Source organism: Camponotus vicinus, unplaced genomic scaffold (genome assembly GCF_025532165.1).
Source record: "Camponotus vicinus isolate PSW18456_S1 unplaced genomic scaffold, iyCamVici1.0 SCAF_1, whole genome shotgun sequence".
Lineage (NCBI taxonomy): Eukaryota > Metazoa > Arthropoda > Insecta > Hymenoptera > Formicidae > Camponotus > Camponotus vicinus.
The window spans coordinates 31,846,057-31,870,416 of record NW_028141945.1 but is presented as its reverse complement, the minus strand read 5'-3'; the positions used below and the strand labels follow the sequence as shown (position 1 = coordinate 31,870,416).

Sequence of the window (24,360 nt, the reverse complement as noted above, 5' to 3'; positions counted from 1 at the left end):
GCTATATATATATGTATTGTAAGTACGTCGAAAGTCACCGAGTTGGATGTGTGTATGTGTGTCTGTGTATGTTTCGCATTTATCGCCGGTAGTTAGTCGCGCGCTATCAAGATCAATTATCAACTTTCTAACATAAAACGAAATCCGACGGCGAATCCAACGTCAATTATGGCGCAAGTACGCTATACTCGTAATTTATTCCTGCGTGGAATCTGCATTATATACCTGTTCGCATTCCTGAGCTTTTACATACAGATTCCGGGTAAGTATTTATACATACGTGTCTTTAAGATATCCCCCAATATTTGGAATCTGCGATTATTTTCTCTCCTTGTTTCCTTGATTGCACGGGATTTTTTTTCTTTCTCTTTATTATTCATATAATATGTTAATTTGAGGAATGTACTTTTGATATTTACCACGTAAGAAAATTAAAAAAAGAAACAAGAAAATTGCTTATACATTCTTATTTCAAAAACGCTTATGTATGTTGTATAGTGAATATAATAAAGATTTTTAGAATTTTTATTAATTTTTTGCTTATTGTCTAGTAATTAATGATTACGTTTTTTTTTTCGCCGCACGATATATTTTATGTATAGGGATTATGAATCATAAGATATAATTTTAAATCATGTATAAATTTCATTGCGGAATGTATATATAAATTTACTTTTAGAAAAGTTAAAAAGTAATACTATAATTTAGTAATACTATAATGTTATTAATGTTATAATGTTATTAATTAATATAAAATAGGATTGTATGGTGATAATGGAATCTTACCAGCCAGAACACAAGTGGATCTGAAAGCACGTGCAACATTATTTAATAAACTGAAGCAGAAACCGACATTCTTATGGTTTGCACCATATCTAGGTTTAAATGTAGAATACATGCTGGATGTATTATCCATCGTTGGAATTATACTCTCCTTTGCAGGGTATGTTATTACATTAAAAAATTGTAAGATTAAAAACACTTAAAAAATAAGTTTCATTATATAGAACATAATACAAAATGTAATACTATAATTAATATAATTTAATTATATTAAAATTATATAGCAGACTCATTAATACTTGAAATTATATTTTTTACAGATTTATTTCGCAAAAGTTTTGTATTGCGCCAATATTTGCAGGATTATGGACCTTATATTATTCTTTATATCAGATTGGTCAAACATTTATGTGGTTTCAATGGTAAGTTTTGTAATGGTTTAATTATATAATAATTTTGCAATTATCGTAAAATTATTAGATTTCCAATATTGCAAACTCTAATATTTCTTCTCAAATGTATCCTATTGTGCTATTGATCTATTTAAATATTTTACATATATATATATTACATATAAATTTAGTTTCAATCTACGTTATTTCTCAATGACAAAGATTATATTACTATCAATTTATTAAATACTATCAACTGTTATAATCTTCTAGATAATTAAATTTTATACACATTTAAATTCTATATGTAAAATATTAAAAAATAAAATATGTTATTAATAATTATATCTATAATTAATTTATCTATGAATGACTTGATTGCTTAATAATTTAATTTCTGTTTTTCTAATTTATACAGGGATATTTTATTATTGGAAGTCGGATTCCTGTGTATACTTGTAGCACCATTTTGGTATTCCCATCGTGGGAAATCAAGCACTCCGAGCGATGCTGTGACATTCTGGACCGTGCGTTGGTTACTTTTCCGTTTGATGTTTGCTAGTGGAGTAGTAAAACTAACCTCAGATTGTCCACTATGGTGGAAATTAGATGGTAAAAATTTTCATAAAATTCAATATATAAAAATAATGTTATGAATTACTTATGGAATATATTTTGCTTTGTTTTGTAGCTCTAAATGTCCACTTTGAATCTCAATGTATACCTACTCCTCTGGCATGGTATGTACATCACTTGCCAACATGGTTCCTTCGATTATCCACTGTTGCTGCAAACGTAATCGAGCTTGCCGTGCCGTTCTTATTTTTCTTCCTGAATAGGAAAGTGAGAATAATAGCATTTTATTTGCAGGTATGTTTTAGTTCTATAATACCTTTATAATAAGCTAGAATATCTACAAACTCATAAATAATGATTATTATTATTATGATATTTAATATTTCAGGTATTTTTGCAAATCTGCATAATTGCCACTGGAAACTATAATTTCTTCAACTTCCTAACGATTTGTTTATGCATATCCTTATTGGACGATCAATTTTTCTACAAACGAAAATCTAAGAGCGATAAGTCTCGTGTTATGAATTATTTCTCGACATTAATATGCATATTGGTTTATGGAGGAGTTATATATGGAACACATATTTATTATAATCTCAAGCTAACAGACAATGGGACTATTCAATCTGATATTGGTATTTTATTTTATTGATAACAATTGAATAATTTAATCTAGAATGCACATTTATTGATAATAATTGTTCTTTTTCATAGCATTTACAAAAAAACAATTTGATTATGCTCTGATTCGCGTAGTATCGCTTTCTATATATATCGGTATAGCATCTCTCGGATTGACGGCAGTGGATTCGATAACTAATTCTATTATGACGAAAGGGACACGTAATAAAATCACAACAACGATAGTTACAATTTTCTATACCATAGCAGTGTGCTTGCTTTTTGCTATAAGCCTTGTAAGTACAACAGTTCTGATTTATTTATTATTTCTAATTACTAAACTTTTAAAACAAAACACATAATACATCATGCATACACATAAAGACATAAAATATTTGCAGGTACCATATTCCACTTTGCATACTTCTACAATTCTGTCGAAAAATTCGACGACATCCGTTCAATTGAAACAGATGTATGCAAAGGTGGAGCATCTTCATTTAGTGAACAGTTATGGATTATTTCGTCGTATGACAGGAGCCGAAGGTAGACCAGAAGTTATAATAGAAGGAAGTGATAGTATTGATGGACCTTGGAAGGAATACGAATTTTTATACAAACCAGGAAACATTAACAACTCATTACCATTTGTTGGTAAGATATATTCATATGTATATCTGTATATATATTCTATATTTATTTATTGTTTTGATGTAAAATGCATTATTTTGGAGCTAATTATCAATACTATGTCTTTCTTGCAGCACCTCATCAACCTCGTCTCGACTGGCAAATGTGGTTTGCTGCATTAGGTACATATAAACAAAATCCATGGTTAATGTCACTAACTTATCGTTTATTGACTGGGCAGCCCGAAGTACTGGCTCTAATAAATACTGTCGAAAGTCCATTTCGAGATAGACCACCGAAATATATTAGAGCTAGTCTTTATTATTATCATTATGCACCATGGAGCCAAACGTAAATATTTTACAAGATAAATATATATAATTTAATAATATATATAATTTAATAATATATATAATTTATAATTTATTACATATATTTTATCGATAATGTTTCCACATATAGGACAAATAATGCTTGGTGGGTCAGAGAGAAAGAAGGGGAATATTTCCCGATATTCAGCCGGGATCATCCGCCATTTATCGACTATATAAAAAAAATGAAGGTTGTTCAAGACAAGCCGGATTTTAAAATCGTAAATGAACCGCTTAAATTAATTTTGGACAACTTGAGATCTTTAGTCGGTAAGATAGAAGCGAGTTTATTTTTGTGGGGAGTCTTTACAGCCGGATGTACAGTCATTGTAACAAGTTACAGCAATTCGGTATCAAAAAAGAAATAATGATCGAACGTTAATCTTTATAAAAACTTATTATTAAAACATAATAAAACTAAAAGTTACAGAGTGTTAACAAAATAGAGCACACGCAAGTTGTAATATATATATACTAACTAAATGAGGATTATGTACTTGCATATAGTGTAACTTAAACACAGATACTTTCTGCATGTAAAATATACATTTTCATTTCTTCTTTTCATCTAATAGATCTCTATCAGACAATACTAATCATTATATCGTGTATAATAATGTATCATGTATGACGCGTATTCAATAAATCTTTGCTCTAAAATATTATAATATATAAAATAGTATCTTAAAAGAAAGGAGCATATTATTTTATATAAATTAACATTTTTAACATCTATATATATATAATGGACATTATGTTAAAGTGCATTTTATTATGTCTCTTGTTTATATTTGCATTTGTTTATAGTTACATTTTCTAAAATAATCTATTTTATTACTTTGCAAGATTAAGTTTGCGATTCTAAATAATATGTAATACTTGGACTCTATATCATTGTACAACTGATATTATAGTATCACTTATTATTAATTTTATTAGTTTTAAAAACGTACAATATATAATAACATTTATAATAAAAAAAAAAGAAATTATTTATCATGAAAATAAAAAAAATTATACTTTGATATACATATATATACATATATATGTGCAATATACTTTCTTACTTATTGTTATTGCATTTTTTCTAATATTTTACAAAAAAAGAAATTACATCTTTCACTTAACAATAATTCTACAAATTGTAAATAAGTTACATAAAATTATACTTAGTTAAATACTACTCTCTTATGGCCATTAAAATTTAAGCTGTAATTTTCCTAAAATTTATAGTTATAATTTCATATTCTATAATATATATATCGTAGAGAGAGAGAGAGAGAGAGAGAAAGAGAGTAGAAATTCACATACATGTTTGTAATCTATATATATATGTATAAAATATAAACTCTTCCACTATCACTTATCACTAATCATCACAGTTATTATGTAACACAATACGAATAATTTTCGGAAGATTATATTTATAATAAATAAAAAAATTAATTTTACATAAGTTTATTTTAATATAAAATCAGAAAAAGAGAATATAACACATATATATTTATGTTGGAAAATGTGCTTTTTTTAACTTTATATTGTTTTAACGATATCAAGAATCAAATATTATTTTGCGCGATAATTTTATATTTTTTATAAACTACCTTGCAACTACGTAGTATGGGAGAATCTGCAGTTTCATTGGAGTCAATCTTAAAACTGCTACTAGCAAAAATATTATAGTTATTTGTTTTCTTACTTAATTTTACAGAGTTGACATCTTCAAGTTTTCTTTTTTTTGAAACAGTTTTCTGATTCTCTTCCTTTGTTAAAAATATGCGTTCTGGTCCACTTAGTTCCAACATAGTGTTTGATAAACCTATGGGAAGTTTAAATAATTGCAATAGACGAGTTTGCAGCAATTGATATTCAACGCTTTCCGTTATAGGACAATCGGTCGTTATTTGTTCTATTTCTTGTTGCTCATCTTTGAACAATATTTTACAATGTTTGGATTTATTTTGATATTCATACAACAATTTCCAAAGAAGCAAATTCTTGAGACCTAATAAAGTTGGTCGGTTCGGCATAATTATACCACTGAATAACTTTTCTTCATTATCTTCATCATTAGTATATTCAATATTTATAGGTGTTTGCAATTTATTCAAACATTTCTTTTTATTATAATTTGTTAATTCCAAATCATTCATAATATCCGTAACATGGTATTCTGATGTAGTGTTTATTTTATCAAAAGAGAGATTGCACTCTAATAATTTATATAAATTCATATGTTGCTCATTACATTCATAACAATCACTTATTAACAATTCACTAAATTTGTGAAATTGAATTTCTTCCTCAATATTAATAAAAGAATGTATATAAGGATTTACAGAGAATTCTGTAGGTACATCGATAAGAAATTTTTCATTATCATTTATCAATTCACAATCTATAGATTGATTTTTACTTTTTATCTTCTTTGTCCTTATATATCCATCAAATGGTAATGGTGGTATAAAAGAATTTTCATTAATTTCTTCAACACAACCAAACATTTGCATTCTGAATCTTTCTATTTGCTCATGATTTTGTATGCCATTATTTCTTATATTTATGTATTCTTTCAAAGAAGCCAAAAGTTGTTTCTCTTTTTTATTCAGAGGCGCGTGATTCAGAAAACTATTTGAAAAATCAAGATTGGCATTTAATAGGTTCAATGTATTGTACAATCTTCTAGTATCATATGCGAGCTGATTTGAATCATAAGATTTTTGAGAATTAATAGTTTCTAAAGGAGGTAAACTAAGAATTTCATATAGTCTTAGTTGAATATCATCCATATGTATAATCCTATGTTTTTTAAGCTTATATTTTGAAATCTGTTTAGATAAAGATGGCCTAGGTATATCTTCAAAAGAAATATTTTTGTTCATGTATTTTACTATTGCGCTAAATCGATGTCTCACTTGTGTTCTTGATTTGTTGGAAAAATATGTAGCTATCTTGGACCAATCATTATTATAATTTTTGTGCAAACGAAGCAATCTTTCGTCATCGTCGATTGTCCACATGTTATCATTCATGTTTTCTATTATCGTCTGGTAGCGTGCGCTGAGTTGAATAGAAGATCGATGTGGCATCACGATGTTTGAGATCTTAGGGAAATCCGTGCCGTATTTTTCTACCGCGTTCAGAAGAGTTTTTGTTTCTAAATAATTCCATCTGCCTTTCTTCAAATGCGGTGCTTTCCTGTACATCCATCGGGTGTAAATCTGCTGCTTAGTTCTATGCCGCATATGATTAGCAACTTCAGCCCAAGGAATGTAATCTCCGATCTTGAGGTGGTTTATAATATTCGTGAGGAATTTATCTTCTTCGTTAGTCCAAGCACATCCCGAGAACGGTATCTTCTTAATGGTATTATATCTGATGAAACATTGATAAGCGCTACGATTTGTTCCTAACAATAGTGTAATGGTGTCCCAATCCTGATATTTACATTTTTTGGCATACTGCAATAATTTATTATCTTCTGCACCTGTCCACTCACTCTTGTTAAAATCCGGATGCAAATAGACATTCCACATGACTTCGCATTCGCCTGGTGAATGCTTATCGTCGAAATCCTCACTGGAAATTTTGTGCCAATCAAACTCTTTCTCACCGACCGCTCCTACCATTTCCCTAAAATTTCTAGGCAATACAATCTTTTCAGCTTGATTGCTTGATGTTTCTTTACAAGATTCATCAATTTCATTGTTAAATTTTGTAGACAATATAGATTCAATAGCTTCATTGTGTATAGCTTTTAAAAGTTTTTCCCTATCTCTTCCTGTCCAACGACTCGGCTTTCTAAGAGACGGCAGGAACAACTCACCGCGAGATTCCTTTACTTTCGTGTCATAGTTCTTGGGTGCTTTAAAGTGATTCTTATCCTTGAAATATGGCATGCCAACATCATTGACTGAAATTCTATCAACAGTACGTAAACTTGATCTGTCACGGGAAATCATCTTTTCGTCCAATTCCTTTATCTTCTTCTCACACTCTTGTAGCAAAGTGATCAAGTTTTTCTTAACTATCATCAGGCCTGTGATCAATTTTTCATTTATCTCATAGGCGTTTAGCGACTTCTTGTCCTTCATATAGATATACTTAAAATCTTCATCGTCACTTTCCTCAAAATTAATCGAGGGACTGCTAGATCGCGAATCATTAGAAATAAACTGTTGTTGCGAATTGCTAGTTGTAGGTAAGGACAAAGCTGCGGTCAGAGCCTCAATATCAGCCTGAATATCAGAATCATCAGATTCGCTCATGATGAACGGAGATTTCTTCGCACGTTTTTCTTAATATATCTCCTATCTCTGTGGCACACAAAATTAAGAATCAAATACAATAACGCATTTAATCGCATTCAACAATAAACAAAGAATAGACTTACATACCGATAGCGATCAGACGTGCAATTTGTCTTCGAGTCGAAACTGGAACATTAGAAACTGGAAGAAAGTTCTCACGTATAACACGTCACCTAATTAAAAACACAGAAACCGAACAATGCGTCAACATCATTGTTGAATGAAATTGCATAATTGATCTTGTTCAATTCGCTCACTCATTTATTTAGTATACGTATAATCAAGAATAGCATGAAATCAGAAATCGTGCATATTTCCTCCCGATTTTTCAAATCGTTATCCGTCTCTTTATATCATATTTATCAGCTCTGAAAAAAAAACACGTGTCATCAGAACTATCGGATGAAGGAACAAATCAAAACATGAAAATTGAAAGATGTATCCCGCGCATATACAGTAGTATTAGTCGCAGCAGCACCGTTATTTTTCACATGCACACACGTATATACTTTATCGCGATAAGAGGTATTATATATTAAACAAACAAACAAGAAATAGGTAATGTTAAGAGAAATAGATGATGGTTGTCAAATTTATTATTTCTGTCGCGTCAGTAAATTATTATATCAATATCAATAATATTTGTTGCAATAAATTTATTTGTTGTCTCGATCTCTTTATAAAATTAAATTCTTTTCCCGTATATTTAATATTAGTTATAACTGTATATGTGCTCTCCTATATGTTTATATATATGTTTCTTCTAATATTTAACGTATCGTGCATATTATGTATAAGATATAAAAAAAAAGTAAAAAATTTATACGAGAATCCGGAGAAACAGCTTACAAGTACGAACCTGTCAAAAGCAGTCATGTACATACAATTGGCTATCGAATAAAAAATGTCTGAGGTCTTGAAAATTTTCCTTCATCCTGCAGGACGAACAAGATAATAAAAAAGATCAATTTTCGTATTATTTTTATATCTATCTTTTAATTGTCACGTGAATATTTAGACACAATACCGAAGACGAACTCATTTGCAGCGCTGAGCGCACATGCGATGGGAGTAGGTGCCAACATCCATGCGGGGGTGGCTTGCAAATACAAATCTGGGGTGCGTTCGAAAATTCTACCCGTAGGATAAAGTAACCACGAATCGACCAATCAGAACGAAGAAATCCTTACTCCTCTCGTCCTTCGATTGATCAATTCCACACTACTCTATCCCACGTGTAGGATTTCCTAACGCACCCCTAACGTCGTCTAGACTATAGCAATCGAGCAGCGGATAGGTTGGGTTCTCCCAGTCTGCGATCGTGTGCGGTGTTTGTATAATAGGTTACGCTGCGCGAAGTGACATTTGTCGCTTGTAAATATCACTCGTGCCGCAATGTACAGCGAACGGTCGGGTCGCCCGCTGTCGTAGCCGTCTCCCGCCGCGTCGAGACCAGGGGACGAGCGGACTCTACGACGTCTCCGTCGAGGCCACTCGACGCGCCGACCGATTTCGTGTGCGAGCGCGGTGGTGTGGTGAGGTTATGACGTGCGAGTCTGTGCGAGCCGAGATCCGTCAATCGTGATCCGCAATCGTGCGTGTTGTGGCCGTCGTGCGTGGCTGATGTTTATTGTCGCACCCTCTTCTCCTCGGCGCAGCAAAGGTAAATCGCGAGAAGCGTCCGGTCGCGGCGACGGCGCCGCGTGCGTGCGTGCGTTTTCGACGCACCGCGACGCGCCGCGACGCCGTCGCCGCCACCGCCACCGCACGCTCCCGCGAGCTGACAAGACCCTAACCTCTCCTCTTCCCCGTTCGCTCTCGCGCTCGATCGCGCTCCCGCAGCTTGTTTTCGTCCGCCGCGGCACGTTACCGAGAACGCACGTCGCTCTCCCCCCTCCCCCCCTCCTCCCTCTACTTTCCACGCTCCGCCGTGTTCTCTTATCCTCCGCGATAGTTCTCCGATCGCGATCGCGGTCTCGCTTGTGTTTATCGCCTTCTGCTCCAATGTTATGCATATCCCTCGCGTCAGTCGTGGAGATGACATAGGTATATCGTTAATCTCGGCGAGCACGGCGGGATTCCTCGAGTTTTGCGAAAACCCGCACGAAAATGGATTCTATGGATGTCACGATGACATTTTAAATGTGTGTTGATAGTGGAATTGTGTGAGTTGTCGATAGTTGTTATTAATTGTCTTGTCCCTCGAAGATGCGACAAATTAGCTTCACTTTTCTCTCTCGTGGCTCTTTGACGTTCCTATGGTGTTTGTAGAAAAATTTGTTGATGTAACATCCAGCATGTGTGTGTGTTGTTTAAGAGCCATTGCGTAGTATGCACTGTGTTGGTAAGTTGACTTGACTTGCAGAAACATGTGGATTTGTTTTGTGATTCTCTGGTGATGAAGAGACCTACACTCAGTTTTTCTCTCAGCTCTTGCCATTATTTTTATCATTCATAGTTTAAGTTGCAATGTATGAGGGAAGTTTGTTGATTTAATTTAGTTTTAATATTGCAAGAAACATGTTCATTATATGACATGCTATGTGTGCACATATCAAAAATTTGAAACATACATATGCAAGTTTAATCCAATTTATACATTATAAATTTATAGTAGCTCCAAAATGTTATTTATAAATGAAAAATATTTGATATTGTATACAAGATATACACATTTGATATATTTAAAGTTATAGATCTGTATAGTTTTATATTTTATATTCTATTATTATTTTATATTCTATTATTATTTTATATTCTATTATTATTTTATATTCTAATATTTCATTTTTTCCTCTTTTTTCTTTAAAAAAATATCATTTTAAATATAAAAAATTTGTTTGATATAAGAGTGATTAAAAAGAGATGTACACATTTTATATTTAAAGTTATAGATCTGTATAGTTTCATATTTTACATTTCACTTTTCCTATTCTTTCTTTAAAAAAAAATATCTTATTTTAAATGCAAAAAGTATAGAGAGAAATAGAAAGAGAAAGAGAAAGAAGGAGAGAGAGAAGATACGCAACAGAGCTGATTTTATATTACCTGAAGAATGAAACATTTATATATTAAAGTAGATACGTATATTTTTTTTTCAATTTTTATTACTTAATATGATTACATTTAAAGATTATATCTGATATAATTAATTTCAATTAAAAATAAAATACAATTGTACAATAAAGTGTAATTGTACAATTTTACTTTTTTATAAAGATTAATATTAAAATAATCATGTTAATAGTTATTATTTGAAAATCAAATATTAGAAGTTTAAAGAAAAATTTGTGTTTGCTATTAAGATTATTTGTAATCAATCTTTTGTCTTAAAACACTGATTATTAACAAATTAAAAGTTTTTCTATTATTTATGTATTTAATATATAAATGTATATGTATGTATGTATGTGTGTGTATGTGTGTGAATTATTGAGGCAAATATCAATTGTTTTTCTTATGATTCATCTTCATGATTAGAATTTAATGTTATCCATAATTAATGTTATCTTCAACACCAATTAGTTTGTGTGAATGAATAATATATCTAGTGGGATATATTTCAGAATATGAACGATTATTACCGCCTCAGATATGACATTAAGTGGCACCAGTAGTCAAAAATTACAATGATTGGTGCAGCCTGTAGTTTGGAAGATGCGTGTCAGCGGGCTCAGGTATGTAATAAAGTTTTTGAATTGCAATCCACCTATATGTAGCCATTGTTATGAAATTATCATTCTACATTATTTACATTAATTAAATGATTCATTATTCATCACACCATTTATACAGGATATGGTTAATCAAGTGTCCAGATGTTGGAAGAATGCACTAGGTTCGGATTCTTTGGCCTTAATATCAAATAAATCATTGCCCTCTCAAAAAAAAGAACAGAGTCACTCCAGGCATAGTATCCAATCCAAACTCACCAGACTTTATTTTGAAGAACTCTCCAAGGTTCCTCATGCAACTCCAGATTCAGTTTTGGTATATTCACTTTTTACACATTTCTTTTATTAAATTCTTAATTCTTAATATAATATCATAAATATGATATTGTGCTTATATTTTTGTACATAAAATGTTGTATTTTAAATGTTATACAGAACAATCTTGAGAATGAGTGTGATCTTTTGGGGCGGTTAGTGCAACGAGAAGGTTTACATACATTAATTGTTAATCTCTATGCTGGTAATAAAGGATACTCATTAGCTGTAAGAAATAGGTAAGTATTTTCTAAGTATTTTAGTTATCTTTCTAAAAATATCAACAATCTGAAATGCCAAACAGTTATATATAGTTATATATAGTTATAGTTTAATAGTTTAATATTCTTTTTCAGTCGGTGGTGATAATATTACCACAATGTATAAATTATGAAAAAAAGTTTTAAAATTTTTTTATGATCAACTACATTTAAAAGCTATAGTTTATAAACCATAAATATATTTAAACTTTTAGTTCCTAGCTGTTTTTTTTAATGTTATTGTATGATTGCCAGTTCTATGCTACAAAATTATTTTAATTTATTGTTAATGCTAATTGTAATATGTTAAAAATTTTAATTTGGCCAAGTTTAAGATTATCTAAGATAACATTTAATATTTATATCAAAGAAATGCATTTTATATGTAATTACTCTATTAAAATGGAAATTAAATCCTTAAATTTTTATATAGAATTGATTATTAATATAGAAATTTTTTTTCTTTCTCGATATAGTGATAAGGGGAATCAGTATGATAAAAATTCATTACTAGCTGAGACTCAACTCATGGGTTACGAACAGGGTGAACTACTTTCGTGCATAGATAATGGCCAACTGCCGGCTATGTTAGCCGAACAACTAGAATCCAATTATTCACATTTATTTTATGATGGCTGCATAATTGCTGAAGTCCGAGATTATCGAAAGTCGTATTCTCACAATAGAGCCGAAGTTCATCATGTACTTCTTAAACCTACGACGCAGGTAAAATTTGATCATTAAATATAACCAATAAAAAATAATAATATTTTATTAGATAAAAAATGCTTGGATTATATACGTATTTCCTTAGAAAAACTAAAGATATTTAAGAGTTGAGAAACACTAATATTTTTATAATACAATACTTACAATTTATCATTTTCAATAAAGTTTATTCGCACTTGAGTTAAAGTAAATGCTTATAATGGCTTGAATATTGTAGACGAAGAATAACACAATATAAGAATGATTCCTATAATTGTAAAAATAAAAATAATATATTGCTATTGTGTGCAATGTAATTTATTCTATAATATATGAATTGAAATTACTTATTGAACATAATTTAAATTAAATTTGAAAAATTCTTGTTTATATATGCAGAGTGTACTTTCGGATGTATCGACGCTTACGAATGACGGAGATTGGAGTCATGAGGAGCGGTTAATGTTGGAATCACATTTAGTGGCAGCTACCCAAGGACCTCTATGCTTAGATCCAAATCCTATTCCCACCTTAGCTAGTACAAGAATTAAACAGTCTAAATCATTACTTACTGATCATCAACTCATGCGACAAGCCAAAAAGTTTTCTCAGGTAATACTTTGTGGTTTAACTTATTTACAGTTTAATATAAATTAATATTTCAGAAATTAACATGTAATTAAAAAGAGAAATTTGTTACAAAAAATAATTATGGAATATATTAAATGGAATAATATTTAAATAACATATAAAGGAATATATTATTGTTTATATACACTGTTTACTATATATGCCATATCTAATTTGCATAAAGCAGCAATAAACATTGTATTGCTTTATTTTAGGTCACAGTCAATCGAAAAAGAAAATTGGAACAATTGGCTCAGCCAGAAGGACAAACAATACAGGACTTAATGCAGAAATTCCGTGCAAAAAGAAGAGGATTAGCGACAAACACTGCCTGCCCACCGCCTTTTCTCACAAGCCCTCCTCTGCTTCCACCATCTTCAGCAATCGAAGTTTTAAGGTTCTTATGACAATACATATCTTTCCTTTTGCATTATTTGTAACGCTTTTTTTTTCACTTTTTTTCTTTACATTTTTTACTGTAAAATATCAGCGAAATTAATTAGCAATGACATTTGATTAGATATGCAAAAGCATACGAACGGCCACAAGATACGATAGACTGCACGCCACAAGTTATAGAAGAATATATATTAGAACCTGCGGAAACTAAAGATTATATAAAGCTCTCGATTCTTCAAAGACCCGCTACTTCCGAGTACCTTGGAGAACTTTATATGGATAAAAATCATGAAGGCGATGAGGGAAAGAAAAATGGTTCTTCTTGTCGGTATGTACCATTGACATCTGAATAGATAGGCGGAGCATTAACTACCAATTAGGACGAGGGGAGCTTTGATATTCGCGATAAGGAGAGACTCCATGAACTTCGGTTGAAATCGGTTATCCCCAATCATTATAGGGAATAACCGATAATGATCGATTAATGATTCGATTCCATTGACATCAAAGTTCAGCTCATATGTGTTGTGTAAAATTATGTTATGAATAATGTCATATTATTTTTATATTTATTTATATATTATTTTATATATAACTTTATAAGAAATTATTATAAGAAATAAAATAAAATAAATATAAATATAAATATAAGTAAAATAATAATAATATTATAAATGCTATTTAAAATATATATAAAATTATTTAAGCGGCGTTAGAAATTTTTTCTAAATAAACACTTTAAACATTTCTGTGAAGATCTGGTTGAGAATCGGTGATATCAATAGAATCGTCATGTCAAATTGTGCCGAATATAGTCGAACAAGGCTCCGTCTATCTATTCAGATATCAATGGTATATATATATATATATATATATATACCATTATATTTTATATTAATATAAAATGCATATATATATATATATATATGCATTTTATATTAATATATATACATTTCTATTTAGATTATTTTTTGCTCAAAAAATACAATCATTTGTCAATAATGTTGTAGCATTGAATTTATTTTCTAGGTTTACATTAGGTACCAGAGCTGTAGCTAATCATTATTATCAGCAGTTTAAAGAAATATTTACAGAGGAGGGTAGGAAGAATGTGAGAATAAGACATATTATAACAGGACAAACTCGTATTGCACCTAGCGGAATGCAGCGAGCACATCAGCAGGTATATATCATATTTTTTAATAGTTTCTAATCAATTATTTTATTTTAAATGTTCCTTTCTTCTTAATTTTTTTTCAGTTGCAACATGCGAAATTAACGGCTCGACAATTGCAACAAATTCAATCGCAACAAATAGCACAACAGGTATGAATGATAAACAAAATAAAATTTATTTAAATATTTCTCTTGATAATATAAAAATAGAAAAATATATAAACGTATATATCGTAAACCTTTATTGATAATTGAACAATGTTTTGTCTTACAATCATATAAAAATTTCCAGCAAATCCGCACGCAGATTTTGTCACGGGCTCAAGGGCAATTAAATTTGACTGGTCAAGTAGCCTCGATGAAGGCTATGACAGAAGCCACCAGCTCCGTACAAAATAATCTATCGTGTGTAGATTCGGCAAATATGCCACAAGTTATTCCGCAGAATGACGCTACCGTATTGAGCTCAGGACAGTCTTTAGCCAATGGTGGCCTCAATGCGTCGACTTCTGTGCAAGTTGATAATCCCGCAATGGCAATAGCGGATAATACTTGTAATGGTTCTGGTATTCTGGTCTTTCAACAGAAGTCGAGTGGTACTATTAATAACGCGACATCTACTAATGTTCCAGTCTTGGTGAGTTTTTATTTGTTTTTCTGTATTTCTCGATACACAGAGATTGAATTTAAATCCATAGTATATAGAAGAGACAAATATGTAATAATGCATAATGTTATATTAAACTTAGGAGGATTAATGAGAATATTTTTTACTTAATTTTGTAATTTTTCATATATCTTGTTAAGTTTTTTATTTAAAATTTACAGCAAGCGCAATTGCAAGCAGGAACACAGAATTGTATAGGTGAAACTGCCAATCAGAATCAAAATGAGCCGCCGTTTAAGAAGCATTCGACTAATCCGGCAATAAATGCTCTTGCTACTTCCCTCATGAATTCCGCGCATCAGTACCAACAACAAGTCGCAGGTTTACTATCGCATTTCAATCAGAAATTACTTTCGCGTTTTTTCTTCATATAATTTATCCACAATACTTGTGCGAATTCATAATTCGATATTGCATTTCGCATATCTTGCAGCCAATGCTGCAGCCGCAGCTATGAACAACAATGCGCAAGCTTCAAACAAGTCAAGCAATCCCGCGATTCGTAGTTTATTAAATAGCACTCCTGTGAATTTGGCTCAACAGAAAGTTCAACCCCGAAAGATTTCTCTCAATGCTTCCATCCCATCCAGAGTTTTTAGTCATGGCAATGTGATCAATGTACCTAGCACTACGGGTCAAGTATGTTTAGTAATATAATTTATTAATAATAATTTATCATCTTGCTATTTATATTTTATATGCGTCTACACACACACATAATTGAAGTGGATATGTTTATTGTGATATATCAATCAAACATATGTAATTAATAATCATTTTACATATTTAATCTTTTTTTATATTAGTTAATTATTTGATAGTTTATATGATATAAAATATATATTTAAATGATCGCTTATATCTGACCAATATTTTAGGTACGTGTGAGTTTAAATTCTGCTTTGACTGGACAGCTAGGATGCAAACAACAACCATTAAAAACGACCACTGTAAGACTCGCACGAGTGCAGGATCCCACGTCTACCCTTGGCTTATCAATGCCAGGACTTTCGGCTATGCTTGCTGGTATAGTAAACAATATCTATAGATTATAAAAGATATTTTATAACAATAAGAAATGCAATAGTTTTTTTCTAAAAATTAATTTGTTACAAATTAAGAAACTTGTACATATTTGATCACATTGATTATATACAATGTTAAAACTTCAATTCACAATATTTGGAATATTAAGTATAAATTAGACTTTGAATCAATTTCTTTTAATCGTTAATGTATACATGATTCATTCGAATAGGCACGCCATCGGCAGACAATCCTATACCCGGGATGAATTCGACTTCGTCACTGCTCGAACGGCTCACTGCTTCTTCCAGTCAGAGTAGTCAACCAGCGAGTCCAATGACAAGTCCGTCGCCGACTAACGTAAATCTACAAGGCGTAAACCTCACTAGTCTGCCGAATTCTATTAATGGCCTGCAAAACGTTCAGGTTGTTTAAGACGACTGTTAAATTATTGTATACAAGTTGTTTATGATTGAAATATACTATGTCTATCGGTTTTTCGATAGGTATCGTTTTCGGGTTTATCGCAACCCATTACGATGTCATTTACGATGTCTCCAAGCTCTGCGGGCACACCCGTCATCGTCTCTCTGCCTATATCGTCCGCTACAAATACCTGCACGACAGTCTCGAGCGTTAGTATCGATTTCTTTATATAGATAATTCTTTTATTCATTGCAAAATAGATTTATGGATTAACAATAATGAACAGAATATTTGTTTACGCGTATATGTGTAAAGAATATAAGTTCTCTTTCAGTATGAAATATTTTAACACATGCTAACTAGATAACTATTGATTGCATATGTTTATTGCACTGGAAAAATTATTACGAGATATGCAAAATATAGATGATTGATAGTAATATATAGTAATGTAAATAATTTATAAATATTGAAACGTTATATATTATTTCAGATGATGGCTGCAACTGTCGTTACGACAGCTATTGCTGGGAGTACACCAACAGTAGTGATCGCAAATCCTGCCAATCCTGCTCATTTGTCTTTACCAATTGGTAATATATTTTATATATATATCGCTGGTTGAACTTATTCCTTATCCTCATTCTTTTTGTGCTAAATATTTGTTTTTAAAAAATGTTAATTGTTTTCTTACAAAACTTTCTATAATTTTATAATTACAAAAAATTTTTTATAAAATAATTTCCATTATTTTGTAATATGATATAGAAAAATTTGACGTATTTGTAAGAAAATTTTATATATATATAAAACCTATTTAAAAAATTTAAGATTCTTTATGTCTATATAAGATACATGCCTTGAAAGTATAGATGCCTTCAAGATTTACATATTTATCTTGGTATATAAATACAATATCTAACATATATATATATATGATATTTAATATTTCATTGACTATATGCATTTCAGCCCAAATAATACCATCTGTAAAAGGATTGTTGCAGCAAAATATAAGGAGTAATAATGCAGTAACTCTTGCACAGGTATTAATCTAACAATTAAAAAATTACATTTTTTTTATACATATTACTTTAATTATAAATACTTAAAAAACTGCACAATTTTTTATACACATTACGTTATTACAATAACAGAGTGCACACATTACAAAGTATAAAACTATAATTATAAAAAATAAACAATCTTTATATTACATTTTATAAATATATATCTAGTCTAATATTGTGTGCAACTACCAAGAAATGTGTTCCAAATATTTTATAATAATTAATGTTATATTATATCATTAGGGAGGACAAGCAATCCAGCTCATTGGATCTCAAAGGCCGCGATTTAATCATATGACTCGTCAAGTACAATCGAATCAAGTTAAATCGGCTGTCTTATCGAATCAGCTGATGACAGTTGCCAAAACAGTAACGGCGAGTCAGTTGATATTGTCTGGTAGCAAACAAGTATTAACTCCCATAATGGGTAAGTCTACAATTTCGAATTTTATGGAAGCGGATTGCGATCAAAGCTTTTTTTCCATAATATTTCATACGCTTATGATATTTATGTATAAATTTTGTACATATATATGCAGCCGCGACGAAACCTGTGCTTATGGCGTCACAGACGACGCCTTCTTCCCAAGTAGTACCTGTTAATAAACAAACTCTATTGACAAAATCCTTGCATGCCAGGACTCCAACTGGTCAATGCAGCCAGCAAACGCAAAGTCTCGGGGTGACTACTCTATCGCAACAACAAGTATGTACGAATTATATATTAAGAGATTGGCTCTGAATAGATCTCTTTTAAAATAAAATAATACTTTTATTAGAGAAAGGAGAAAGAAAGAGAAAGATGAAATATTACGTATATTAATTTATAACAATAGACAGACTATAAAAATAATAGTCCATAAAAATTTATATAGAACAATATTTAGAATTAATTTAATAAACATTTCCATAAGCATATTTATATTTACTTAAAGGTTCAGCTATATCACTGCACAAAAGGTAAGGAACATTTATTCTGATTTTATAGCTTCAGCAATTACAACAATGTCTGGCTGCGCAGCAGCATAAAGTTGCCGTCGCGGCGGGAAATTCTCAAAATAGAACTCAAATTGAAGCTCAGAGAAATTCCACGTCTGCCCCTGGGGAAGATCCCGCCTGAACATGTTCAAATAAATGATAATTTTATGATCATGTTACGTCGAAATAATTGGAGCCCGCCTAGAAGAAATGTAATTAGGCATTTATATTAAGATCGAATTTGAAATTATAAATATTCGCGTACGAAAATGTATGATGAATTTTATCTCTCTTGAATTATGTCCACTTTTATTAGAAAGAGATTTTACTCGCGAACGATTTGCGTTTGCCAACAGAGAGAATAAATATATAAATAAATATTTTACCAGATCAATATCGTAATGCTATTACGCCAATGTGCAATAAAATTGTTTTTGTCAATCCCGCCTTAAACGTTACTTTAGGAAGGTTTCAATTATTGTACATATGACTTATACATACGATATGATTCGTTTTATATTAAAAATGTAATAAATATCTCCGTTTTTTGTTGATCTTTATCCCTTTTCATACCATAATTAAAATTTTTCAATTAATTATCGTGTTCTTATTTTATCTCAAAGTAAAGGACAAGAATGATATCATTTGATAAGAGTCATATTGACATACTGATATTTTATTTGATTTAATTATGTATATAATTTTTTATTTAATTATATATAAATTTCGTTTAATGTATTTAAATTTATCTTCTTTTTCTAAACATAAAATATCCAAAATATTACGAACCTCACTTATTCTTATTATTTCAAGTACTTTATAATTATTATTTCGTATTTTATTATCACAACGTAATTGAATACTTTTATATCTAAGTTACATATGAATATCAGTTTAGTTTAATAAATTTGTATGATGTAAAAATTTTAGTGCATCATCACATCCTTGCTTACATATATTCGAGAGAATCTGCAATTAAAAAAAAATTTTAAATTATATCTTGTATATTTCCAATATAGTATCGATTATTTTTACATCATATAAAGGATATAACTAAATTTTTTTGTTTTACCTCTATTTCGGGCGGATAGAATACCCGTATAAATCTATACAAATTTTGCTTAGAGAATTCTATGCTCGTGTTAGAGACATTAAGCTGCAAAATACAGATGTACTAATAATATAGACGAGCGATTATCGAATTAAAATTATCAAGTTAATTCAACAGGCGCATGCTCATTAATTTAATTTCATCATATCATATTAATTTTTTTAACTTGTTTAGCTGAAATACGCTATTTTATACACGCGAAAGACAAGCACGTACATAAAATAGCTGATGTGAAGTGTCTCTAGGGCAAATGTCACTCTCTCCGCAAAATGGACACACAGTAATAGTATCTTCATCGAATATAGGAAGATTGTCGCTGAAACCACCGTCCATGTATCTAATGCCGTGCAATCGAGGTGGCAGTAAACCGGAATACAATGGCACAAACGAAGTAGCTAATAGAGCCTTTATAAAAAAATATTAATATATAAAATTTATATTTGCAAAAGTTTATAATGCAAAAATTTTTAATATAAACAGCCTCTTTGAAAAAGAAGACAACTTGTATAAAAAAATCGATTGATAACATTTCTTCCAAATAATAAGAATTATTTTTAATTCTTGTTATATTTCGTTTTAATTTTAATATGATAAATTTTTTTATTATATCAATCTATCAATTTTAATTATATAGAGTAAATTATAATATATAATTATATAGGTATAAAGTTAAATTTTCTTACTTGTAGCAAGTCTTCTCTTGAATCGAATTGCGAGAGGATCACATTTTTCCTGTCATATACTCTAGTCAAAGAGATATGCAGTTTGCCATTCACGCGGATGTGGGCGTCATCCGGTAAAATCTAGAGAACGAGAATCGTATTCATTTTGCATTGTTGTAGTGAAAGTTTTCAATAATCTTAAATATTTTATCGATATAATAAAAATGACCTAGAAGTATATATATATTCGAACTTATCCGTTATTAATTTAAATCTTTTAATTTGTTGAAAATTTCGTCCTTCTTTCGAGTATTATTTGCTTCTTTTAAAAACAAATAGTAAAATTATCAAGATGCATCTATTAATAATAGCCGAATCTAGAAAAGTTTATTAAGTTTTTTACAAGATTCTTATTCGAAAATTCTGCTTTGCGTATGTTATTGAATACAGAAATGTTGGATTAAACTAAACAAACGGGACGTATATATAGAAAAACAGCTGTGAGATTCGATTATTATTATTATTTCTTGTGTTATTCTATTACCTTCTGTAACCTTCCCAACAATGTGTGTTGAACATGGAAATATGGACTGAACGATCCAAATGTATATTGTCGCGCTGTCTGTGCTATATATAATACAGCGTTTACGGTTTCTTCTGAAATGTAAAAAAAGAGCAGAACAATCACGTGTGCATTTAAAACGGAATTGAGATTGTCAGGATATTCACAAGACATGCATCGTTAATTGGTATTTAATTGTGAATCATTTATATTTCTTTAAGTAAAAATTATTCACAATTTAAAATATCAATTTAAATAAAGAATCTTTTTATAAAATTATATACACAAAATTACTATTGTATTATTAAAATATATATTCATATATGTATAATTTATGATACCGATTTTATATAGTTGCAATGTCTATTTGTAAAACGCGTTTTGACTAAACATTTAAAATATACATGTCTGCATATTTAACTCAACATCCAAAATATATTCATAATTTTTGTTAAAATTGAAAAAGAGGGAAATCATAAATCCAAAGCTCATTTATTGAACTTCAAGTTTTCCTTATTGAAATATTTTAAATAAAAATTTTATAGTAAAATATAAAAGAAGAAACAAAGTTTTATCTGCACTTCTATATATTTAGTTATTAAGAAACTTGTCAAGAAAAATAAAAAAATTTAAATAATTTATTTTATGTAGACATAAATCGCGCGTGATATTAATCATTTGTATATACTTTGGCACACGATTACATTTCTTTTTAAAATAGACATCTTATACGAAAATAAACGCATAAATTCACAAATAAATACAAATCCATTCAATCATAGTATATCGACAAATGACCATAAATATAGTTTTCTTTCTTCTTTTTAAGATAACAGTGTGTAAAAATGATTATGTACTGTATGTATGATGTTATGTGATATAAAAAGATGATGTTATCGGTATAAGCCAAGCGTATCAATGGCTTAGAAATTTGTGTAACGATAATTTTATCGAAGCTGATTTACTGAAGATAAATCGGTCAAAGACCTAATAAGTGACTTTACTTGTTGCTAAAAGTACATTATAACGGAGATATATGCAGCTGCGATCAGGGAGGCAATGCTAGAGATGTTTCGAAACATTGCGTTAATTAATCAGAATAAACGTTTACATTTTTTCTGATTAGTAATCGAATGATAGCCAATCACACTTCGAAATATTTCTTCAGACATCTTCCCGAGCCGATATCAAAATACAAATAACGGGTATACATTTGATTTAATTAACTTTATCGGGAAATTGTCGCGACTTTTCTAACAATGTCAAAAGGCAGACACTCACCGAGAGGCATATTGCAAAGTAAGCAACATGCGGCTATAGCACCTGCAGACGCGCCGCTTATTTTATTCAACGGTAAATGCGGCGCGTATTTTTTCAAACCGATTGCCACGCCGATATGATAGATGCCGAGGAAACCACATCCGGCGAACGACAGATTCATATTGTTTTATCTTAATTAACGCGTAACAATGTTGTCCCTCGCGTCGTCCGTTCTTCTCTTCTTCTTGATCCTCTCGTATATTCCACGAAGAATAAAATCGCAGATGTATATTGCACGTTCAAAGCCACAAAAAGAGGGAACGAACCGCGCGAAGGATCACCGAGATCTGTCTCTCCCACGTGTCTGCTTTTTGAAATGCGTGCGAGAAAAAAGCGTTCTCGAAGAGCGCTCCTGATTTTCTTTCCTCTCGAGATATACATACATTACATATATTGACACGAATACGAAGAAGAAATACTTATGCTACGATCGATCATGTGTTGTCAACGTGCTAGAGCAACAGTCATTCGGAGTTCGCAGTAAAATTCCGGATGCTCTTCGAGGGAGGGAGCAGTATTGCGAAATGGTTGAAAAAAAAAAGATAAACGATCCTTCACATTTCACATCAGTATCATACTATTCTTCACTCACATATGGTAAGATTGTTCCTGTCAATTGAATTTTCACTTTAATATATTACTTTTCAGGGAGATTTTTTTAATATTTTGCGTAAAATTCTTATACATACGAACGATTCGTTTTATATAATGCATCAAAAATGTAAAAAGTGCTCCAACCTTTTTTAATCTTCATAATTGCATTTAATTCACTTTATAAATATTAATTAGAATATCGATGTCTTATTTTGCTTAATTATATATAGCGCAAATACATATGCAAATTTCGTTTAATATATTAAAATTTATTCCATTATTTTTATTTTCTTCGAATTTCATCAGATCATCTTATTAGCCAGTTGTGCTTAACATTTATATGTATCTGTACACTTTGAGTTATTTGCGTTCGTGTGCGTGTATAGACTTACGTATATACTTTACTTATAAATATCGAACGCATTAATAAAAACGTTTGCATTAAATATGTAATATTATAGAATTATAGAATTTTATATTTTATTATAGAATTAATATAATATCATGTTAATATAATATTTTTTGACATTTTTTATTTTTACATTGTATCACAGCAGATTAAAAAACGCACAAAATTACAACAGTGAACAATTACTTATAATTACTAATATATATATTTTTTTTAATATAACACATTGTGTTTAATAATCAATCATACATGTATAAATATATTCTAAATTTTTTCAAAGTAAAAATCTAATTTCTAACATTTAAAAATATCAAAAACATAAATATTTCATTAATACTTACAAAGTACCTTAACAACACACATGTCCAAAAGACGGAATATTTAGAGGACAGCCAAAGGATATTTTATGTCCTTTGGATGTCCTCTCGATGACCTGTGGACATCTTTTGGACATGTATTTTGGTGTGTTGTTAGGGTATTATCCCAACTATTTCGATAAACATTTCTTGTCTCTCCTTTATACATTCATTCATAATAAGATATTTTGGTACTTCTAAATACCAACTTATTTTCATTCTAATATTTTTATATTTACAGTTATACATAATAAGAGAATTATATTTAATTGTAAATTTGATTTATTTGTATTTATTTTGCTTATTCTATGTATACATAAAAGACATTACA

General features: G+C 30.3%; 4 protein-coding genes across 10 annotated transcripts; 2 read left to right on the top strand and 2 right to left on the bottom strand.

Moving 5' to 3' along the window:
- Nucleotides 1-16: 16 nt before the first annotated feature.
- LOC145961060 (lipase maturation factor 2) lies at nucleotides 17-3,941 on the top strand. Its single transcript, XM_083080898.1, has 10 exons — nucleotides 17-262; nucleotides 760-943; nucleotides 1,104-1,205; nucleotides 1,594-1,787; nucleotides 1,867-2,045; nucleotides 2,140-2,389; nucleotides 2,469-2,671; nucleotides 2,777-3,029; nucleotides 3,140-3,356; nucleotides 3,468-3,941. Exons 1-10 carry the CDS (start codon nucleotides 169-171, stop codon nucleotides 3,742-3,744), a joined length of 1,953 nt encoding a protein of 650 aa, XP_082937024.1. The 5' UTR covers nucleotides 17-168; the 3' UTR covers nucleotides 3,745-3,941.
- Nucleotides 3,408-9,366, bottom strand: Pbp95 (proximal sequence element A Pbp95). 3 transcript variants are annotated; one of them, XM_083080886.1, is made up of 4 exons: nucleotides 8,546-9,366; nucleotides 7,944-8,054; nucleotides 7,770-7,859; nucleotides 3,408-7,692 (listed from the first exon to the last, which is right to left on the bottom strand). In XM_083080886.1, the coding sequence occupies exon 4, from the start codon at nucleotides 7,642-7,644 to the stop codon at nucleotides 4,936-4,938; it is 2,709 nt and encodes a 902-aa protein (XP_082937012.1). In that variant the 5' UTR covers nucleotides 7,645-7,692; nucleotides 7,770-7,859; nucleotides 7,944-8,054; nucleotides 8,546-9,366; the 3' UTR covers nucleotides 3,408-4,935. The 3 variants fall into 3 exon arrangements, with proteins under 3 accessions (XP_082937012.1, XP_082937005.1, XP_082936996.1); XM_083080879.1 differs by having other exon boundaries at nucleotides 3,409-7,692; nucleotides 7,774-7,859; XM_083080870.1 differs by having other exon boundaries at nucleotides 3,409-7,692; nucleotides 7,774-8,054; nucleotides 8,546-8,621; nucleotides 8,714-9,366.
- LOC145961026 (uncharacterized) lies at nucleotides 8,978-19,554 on the top strand. Of its 5 annotated transcripts, none has more exons than XM_083080859.1 (21): nucleotides 8,978-9,349; nucleotides 11,253-11,363; nucleotides 11,482-11,676; nucleotides 11,796-11,914; nucleotides 12,412-12,661; nucleotides 13,043-13,255; nucleotides 13,489-13,670; nucleotides 13,794-14,000; nucleotides 14,702-14,855; nucleotides 14,933-14,998; nucleotides 15,141-15,485; nucleotides 15,677-15,836; nucleotides 15,949-16,154; nucleotides 16,394-16,541; nucleotides 16,774-16,967; nucleotides 17,048-17,176; nucleotides 17,461-17,560; nucleotides 17,940-18,013; nucleotides 18,281-18,464; nucleotides 18,577-18,743; nucleotides 18,973-19,112. In XM_083080859.1, exons 2-21 carry the CDS (start codon nucleotides 11,316-11,318, stop codon nucleotides 19,015-19,017), a joined length of 3,186 nt encoding a protein of 1,061 aa, XP_082936985.1. In that variant the 5' UTR covers nucleotides 8,978-9,349; nucleotides 11,253-11,315; the 3' UTR covers nucleotides 19,018-19,112. The 5 variants fall into 5 exon arrangements, with proteins under 5 accessions (XP_082936985.1, XP_082936951.1, XP_082936975.1 ...); XM_083080825.1 differs by having other exon boundaries at nucleotides 8,979-9,349; nucleotides 19,026-19,554; XM_083080849.1 differs by lacking the exon at nucleotides 8,978-9,349 and adding an exon at nucleotides 9,509-9,830 and having other exon boundaries at nucleotides 19,026-19,554.
- A 121-nt stretch (nucleotides 19,555-19,675) lies between these two features.
- LOC145961123 (patatin-like phospholipase domain-containing protein 2) lies at nucleotides 19,676-23,106 on the bottom strand. Its single transcript, XM_083080991.1, has 6 exons — nucleotides 22,632-23,106; nucleotides 21,333-21,445; nucleotides 20,810-20,929; nucleotides 20,343-20,531; nucleotides 20,088-20,171; nucleotides 19,676-19,984 (listed from the first exon to the last, which is right to left on the bottom strand). Exons 1-6 carry the CDS (start codon nucleotides 22,789-22,791, stop codon nucleotides 19,910-19,912), a joined length of 741 nt encoding a protein of 246 aa, XP_082937117.1. The 5' UTR covers nucleotides 22,792-23,106; the 3' UTR covers nucleotides 19,676-19,909.
- Nucleotides 23,107-24,360: the final 1,254 nt, after the last annotated feature.